The sequence below is a fragment of the Gracilinanus agilis genome, unplaced genomic scaffold (genome assembly GCF_016433145.1).
Source record: "Gracilinanus agilis isolate LMUSP501 unplaced genomic scaffold, AgileGrace unplaced_scaffold56436, whole genome shotgun sequence".
Classification (NCBI taxonomy): Eukaryota; Metazoa; Chordata; class Mammalia; order Didelphimorphia; family Didelphidae; genus Gracilinanus; species Gracilinanus agilis.
Window position 1 is genome coordinate 1 of NW_025391839.1, and position 7384 is coordinate 7384.

Here is a 7384-nt window from a genome sequence, read left to right on the forward strand (position 1 = left end):
GTTAAGGTTAGCATGGCTTCTGACTAAGAACAAAAAGCTGAAGCATCTTTTGTTTTTCTTTCCTGGCTACACTGGTTCAACTCTACTGGACTAGCTGTGCTGTCCAGCAGTCTAGGATTCTACTGCTACCTCCCCGATGTGATGGGGAAACTGGGGCTATGTGAGCAATCATCAGAATTCCATCCCCTCACTTCTGTCCAGGACATTTTGTGATTTCAGGAAACCCTACCAAGAAGCAGCAACAACTAGGGATCTCTTGCTAGCAAAGCACGTATATTTTTAGATGCTTCAGCAACAGAGGATGACTTGGGCAAGGGGATTAGGGTCTCATCCAAAGAATGGACTGACAGCTCAGGCTGCTCCACTGCAAGGGAACAAGCTTTGTTATAAGAGAAGATAGTAATGGGGCGGCTATAGACCAGCTAGTTGGGGTTCCTTCATTTGGGCAGTGGTCACCCTTTGTTGGTCTGCTGTTGGCCCACTCTGGGGGGAGGTAAATGGGATGCTAACACCTTATTAAATACCCCAGGGCACTTTCAGTCAGGCTTTGCTCAGTTCTGCACAGACTCTGAAGAAGGAGGTGAGTGTGGAAATGGGAGCATTGTCTGAACCTCATCCTGCATGGCTGGGGAACTGAAGCCCCTGTGCTTGCTATCCAAAGACAAGTCCGAGGCTATGTCTAAGGATTGCTTCGAGGAGCTTCCTCTCCCTCCCAGTTGTGAATCCAAGCAGCTCCCATGTCTTCTCTGAAAGGTGGTCCACCCTAGTCAGCTTGTTCTTGTTTCCATGTTCTTTGGATCATATGTAGCTACTTGGCAGGGCTCAGGGCAGCCCCATCAAGATCTCTTACACCCACCAGGATGGGATGGTTTGGGGTGCTCTCCAAAATTACTTTTATTGAAAAAACTGATCATTAGGCTCTGACCTAGTACCAATGGAAATGCAATCCAAAACGTCTGAAGGCTTCTGGAAGCCTCTGGCCTCCCCGGCTGCCCCATCCCCAGCGTGTCTCCCTCCCCTCCCCTCGGACCTGCACGGCGGCCAGGCTCTGGAGCTGGGAACTGCTCAGGTGGTGCTGCTGCTGCAGCGCGGCCGTGTGCAGCATCAGGTGCTGCTGCTGGGCGGCGTACATCTGCTGCAGGTACTGCGCCGCGGAGCTGGAGGGCCGGTGCAGAGTCTGCTGAATGACCTGGAAGCGGAGTCAGCAGAGACAAGGCACAAGAGAAGCATCGTAAGAGAACACATAAACTCCAGCACATTCCTCGTCCTACAAGAGCTTCCCAGCCGGGAGGGCGCTCGTGTCCCAGAGAACTTGGGACCTGAGAGCCAGCAGACGCCTTTCTTAGTGTTAAAACCAGATCCCTCCACATTAATAGGAAGAACTGTAGGAGCAAAAACACAGGAGAAAACTACTGTTTGAACACATGAGTTGATGGGGAACGTGATTGGGGATGTAGATGCTAAAGGATCACCCCAGGGCAACTATCAGTAACATGGAATTAGGTCTTGGTCCATGTAAAACCCAGTGGAATTGTCGGCTACAGGGAGGGGCGTGGGGGAGAGGGAAAGAACATGAATCATGTAACCATGAGAAAATATTCTAAATTAAAAAAAAAAAAAAAACAGATCCTAAATGTTCCCTCTGTTGCAGTTACTCAGATTGAGCAAAATATTTCACCAACACCGACCTCATCTCTGAGTATCTAATGAAGATGCACACTGAAGGGAAATCCTTAGAGATTGCTTTATTCATGGCTATGAACACTGAATTCATTCCTTCTGTCCATTGGCAAAGAAAAAAAAAAAGCGTAAGCCCCTTCCTTAAACAAATCAGCGGCACGAGCACACGTGAAAAGAGGAACAAAGAGAATCCCACTTTTCTGCTTAAAGGAGGGCACAGCAAGGACATCTACAGGGATGGCAAACCTTTAGAGACTGAGTGCTGCCCCCAGCATGCGTACTATAGGTTTGCCAACACGGCCCTAGAACATCCTGGAATATTTTATTATGTTCCAAAAAGCTTATCCCCCAAACCAAGGGCTTTTTTCACGTATGACTCTAGGGCTGGGTCTGAGGAGAAGACCCCAAGGCAGCTTCCCACCCTCTCAGCAATGGCAGAGCATGCCTCATGATCTTGAAAGCTCAGTTGGCCTTCTCAAGCCCTAACTTCTTCCTCTTGCCCAGACACTACAAGCTATATATTTACAAGCAGTACTAGTCTCAGATGATGTGAAAGCATCACCTATATTTAACTGCTGCAAAACAGCAACAGCCTTCCCTAGACCTCCTGTGAGTCTTATAAAGGGCCTCTGGAAAGGGTAAAAGTAAACAGTGGCTTCCCTGCCCCAACCCTTCCTCAAAGTAAAACAAGAGACCCCCATTGCTCCTCTGCCTCCTAGAAATTTCTGGCATACCTGAACAGAATGTCGGTCAGAGCCACTATAAACAGAGATTTGTGGCTGTGGTGTTCTTGAGGAAGAAGTGCTGGTAGTGGTGATGGCAGTACTGCTAGGAGTTGTTGACATGGAGGATGTTCCTGGGTTTGCTTCATTGTCCATACTATTATGATGCTCCTTAAAACTAGCAAAAAATACAAAGAATGATGTCAGGCCAATGTCTGCTGCTATCAATGTGCTTTAAATATAATCTACATACTCAAAAAAAAAAAAAAAAGACTTATGCTTTTATGGATTTTGCAAGGCCCAAACTGAACAGAGGTGCCCACAAATATAGCTCTGAACACAAAATTCTACCTATAATTCATAACTCAGAATTTCTAATAATCCAAAGCACATTAAGTACATCTTTGTAATGAAGTTTTTAAAGCAAATTGGTATTTATAAATAAATTACAGGAAGAAGGCCTTAAGATCTCTGAAAAATCATGGAATTTTGGAGATAAAAAGGACCTTGGAGATCACCTAATCCAGAGGTTTGTCAAACATGGCTGCAAAACTCTGGGGTTCAGCCAAAGAGGATTAAAATAGAATGAGGAAACATTAACAAAATAAATAAAAAAGAAAATGTAGATAATGTTGAAATGTGATTTTCTTTTCTGAAGCAGAAGACATTTTATCTGTCGACAGCAAAAATGCTTTCAGAATGTATACTTTCAAGAAGTGCAAAAATTCACCAGGCACCCCACCCTGTTCCCTCATTCAAAAACTGGTATCAGTACATGTTTAAGTAATGCTACACTTGTTTTCAGCAAAGTAATGTATAATTCAATCTGTTTTGTAAAACAACCATTCGTCTCTGAACCAATCAATATCAAAATTTTCTACCAAAAAACAAAAACAAAAACCAGAAACTAGAGTGGCTCAAGAAATAAGCTGCCTTTTATTCATAGATTGGCATACAGTATTTCTCCTAACTGAATGTTGTTGAATCTTTCAACTTGTTCAAATTTTCTGTGTATAGATACACATTTAAAAAGCACACAGTCCTACTGGCAAGTACTATTCAATCTAGTTACAAAATGTATTGTCTTGGGGGAAAAAATATCAATGTGCTCATAATATTTCTAAAACAAAACCAAAGCCACTTCTTTTTCTTTAAATAAAAGAGAGAGTCCAGAACCTCTGGAGAAAACAACCAAAGGTGCCAGCATAATATGTGCTTTTCTAAGTCAATTTGTGGTCCAAAGGAATTCTTACAGTAAGATTTTAGTGGCCTCCATTTCTATTTGAGTTTGACAACACTGCTCTAATCAACTCTCACATTAAACAAGAGGGGTTATGACTTCCAGTGATCACAGATAGATTCTTCACGTTGATATTTAGCAACAATTATTTAGATATAATAGATCTGCTAATCACAAATAAAAACTATTCCTACCAATTCATTAAAATAGGTCCCATGGGTCTTCTCTCAGATAGTTCTTGGCTAGTAGTTTAGTTTTACTTATTTGTCCCAGCCTATACTTCCCTCAAAATAAAGCAATATTCTTAATAACTCATCCTTTGCCTTAAATCATATTTGCCTACTTCCTAACTTTTTCACATTAATCTTATTGTATATAATGAAATTTAATTATAGTGTAATGAACAATAATGGCATATAACAGATTGGGAGAATTGAAAAAAAAAGAAAAAAAGAAACTTGTCAATAACCTCCCCCAATTCCCTTTAAAAATTAATTTTACAAGGAGCCGCTATAAAATTAGCATATGCTAATTTTATAACTTGCATCATTTACTGAATCTACCTCCTTCATGGACCAAGATTTTTCCCAATTTCTTGATTTTTCCCAATGTGACAAATTTGTTTAGAAGTCAAGATCCTGATAACTGACAGAATCTGGTTTGCTAAAACAAACAACTCTTAACATTTTATTTCTGAGGGGCAGCTGGGTAGCTCAGTGGATTGAGAGCCAGGCCTAGAGATGGGAGGTCCTAGGTTCAAATCTGGCCTCAGACTTCCCAGCTGTGTGACCCTGGGCAAGTCACTTGACCCCCATTGCCTACCCTTACCACTCTTCTGCCTTGGAGCCAATACACAGTATTGACTCCAAGACGGAAGGTAAGGGTTTAAAAAAAAAAATTATTTCTGGTTAATTTTCAGAGTTTCTATATTGCTAGAAACTAGTAACAACACAGCTATGGATTTCTCCCTATAAGATACTTTATCTGGCTGCAGATCTTTGCAATTTGGAGATAAATGAAATCTGAATCACTACATTATCAACAGCACTGGTAAGAAGGCTCTTTCTACTATTTCATAGAAAAGAATGTGGTATGGTGATTTTAATGCTCTTTTTAAACTACTGATATGTTTGCTTCCTTTTATGTACAAATCTCATATTTTATTATCAATAAAACTAGATTTCCATAAAATAATTACATATAAAAGTTTATACATGAATTATGCTTGAATGTAAATGCACTAAATGAAAAAAGTTTGATCTGATGTATAGAAAATCCACATTGACTAATTTTAAAATTCTTTTTTTTACTGACCTTAAAACATAATTTTATAAAATGCATTTTTTTACATGTTTCTGGCATCTTTCATCAAAGCTAAAGTATTTCAAAGTCCTTCAACAAGAAATGTGTGTTATTCTCTCATGGTAAAAATTATTTCCTCCACTGTGTTAGAAGTATGCCTCAAGGGTGATAAATGTCTCACCATAAGAGGGCCCCTGAACTAGACAATAATGATACATACCATATATACACTTATAATATTTCTGCAAACTCCAAGTCTTGTACCCCTAAATCCATAAGCCATAGTGCCTTAGGCTGGTACCATCAACCATAGGGTCTTGCTCTAACCCAGTGGTTCCCAAACTTTTTTGTCCTACTGCCCCCTTTCCAGAAAAAATATTACTTAGCTCCCTGGAAATTAATTTTTTTTATTTTAATAGCAATTAATAGGAAAGATAAATGTACCTGTGGTCATCACTGCAGCACCCACCAGGAGGCGGTAGCAACCACTTTGGTCTAACCCATCCACTATCAAGTAATACTACTGCTGATTCCTTCTCTAAAAATAAAGCAATATTCCTAATAACTCATCCTTTACCTTAAATCATATATGCCTACTTCCCAACTTTTTTACATTAGCTTTACTATATATAATGAAGCATTCTATTAAAAGTCTTCTGGGGGTAGCTAGGTGGCTCAGTGGCCTGAGAGCCAGGTCCAGAGATGGGAAGTCATAGGTTCAAGCCTGACTTCATGACACTTCCTAGCTGTGTAACCCTGGGCAAGTCATTTAACCCTCACTGCTTAGCCCTTACCACTCTTCTGCCTTGGAGTCAATACGCAGTATTGACTCCAAGATGGAAGGTAAGTGTTAAAAAAAAATTTTTTTTAAGCCTTCTAGAAATCAGGAACTATGCTTCTTTTACCACCAAACCCTCTACCTTTGATGAAATCCAACTATATGGACCACAGAGCTCTACATTAATCTATTCCACCAACCTGGTGTAGTAGGCAGGATGCCCACCCAAATTAAAGCAGCTGGCTTCACATGGTATTTCTGACACCATCAGTAAGACTTAAGGCTTCTAGACAAGTCATCTGACATCAATTATCTAAATTCTGCCTTGGAATACTTATTCTATACTTATTCAAAGGCAGAAAGAAGGTAAGGGTTTTAAAAAAAGACATAGGGCAAGTCACCTAATGTCTCAATTTCTTCATCTGTAAAGATGAGTTAGACAAGACAGTCTCTGAGGTTTGCTATATAATCATCCAAAAAACACTCATTAAGCTCTCACCAGGTTCCAGGCACTTCAGAAAACAAAACCAAAACCAAAAGTTTCTCCCAGAAAAACTTCTGCATTCTAAGAGAAAAGGTCCAGGGCACCTGGAAGAGACATCCTGCAGCTGTGTCCACATGCCCAAATCACCATCTATTAGCCTGCTGGGTATTTCTGGGTCTCTCTCCCCTTCCCACCAGGTAAGTTCTTTGAGGCAGGAGCTGACTCCTTTTACCCTCAGAGCACACAGTAAATAAAGGCTGTCTGATTGGGCAACAAAGCTAAAACTAGAGAAATGAGGAATTTAGAAGGAAGTGAGTCAGGAGTACAATTGAACATTTTAAAAAGTTTTATTTTTTTAAATCCTCACCTTCCACCTTAGAATGGACAGTGTATTGGTTCTCTGGCAGAGGAACTGTAAGGGTTACATAATAGAATTTAGGTGACTTGCCCAGGGCCATACAGCTAATAAGTGTCTGAGGTCACATCCACTGGGCAAACTAGACACCCTTAAAACAAGGTCTTTCTTTAGAGTTTGCCAAGCACTTTCCACGCATTATAAATGCAGCGCACAAAGTCCGGATTTCCCTGCCGAGTGTTGGGCCTCTATTTCTCCCTGAGAAGCCCAGGTGGAGCAGTATCCCCGTCCCTCATAACTCTTAATGGTTTATTTCATTTTATTTCATTTCCGGTGCACTGTCTCCAAGACCTCCCGCAGGGCCCGGCATTCCGTCCTGCTAGGCCAGAGAGTGTCTCCCGTGGGCATTCCCCAGCAGTGAAGGGGTCCTTAGCCAGAGAAGTAAATTTAAAAAACAAAACCAACTCAAATGTCGGGTTTCTGGGTCGCCGGTTTCCTTGGCAACCCCATGCTGACGGGCTTCCGGGGCTGCCCAGCAGCAGGGGGCTGAGACCCCAGGAAGCTCCCCCCCCCACGCCCGCACCCGATAAGGTAGCAGGCCCGTACTGGCAACCTAAGGGCATTCGGCCACGCAGAAAAGGAAACTGAGACAGGGTGGGGGAAGCATGAGAACATCTTCGAGGCAAGAGGAACCCCGCCGCCGTAGCAGGCCGCGCGGCCTCAGCACTGCACCCTCATAGTCTCCCACGCGCGTCAGGCCCACGGGTGACTGTGGACAGGGCAGGACAGGGCAGAGAGACTCCTCCCCTCCCTTGCCCCGCCC

At 42.2% G+C, this 7384-nt stretch overlaps 1 protein-coding gene across 1 annotated transcript; it reads right to left on the minus strand.

Annotated features, from left to right (window-relative positions):
• Nucleotides 1–1030: 1030 nt before the first annotated feature.
• Nucleotides 1031–2617, minus strand: LOC123256155 (polyhomeotic-like protein 3; the record flags this gene model as incomplete). The annotated part of the gene is made up of 2 exons (XM_044684837.1): nucleotides 1031–1189; nucleotides 2415–2617. Coding segments are annotated over 2 exons (362 nt in total), but the record flags the coding sequence as incomplete, so codon positions are not given.
• Nucleotides 2618–7384: the final 4767 nt, after the last annotated feature.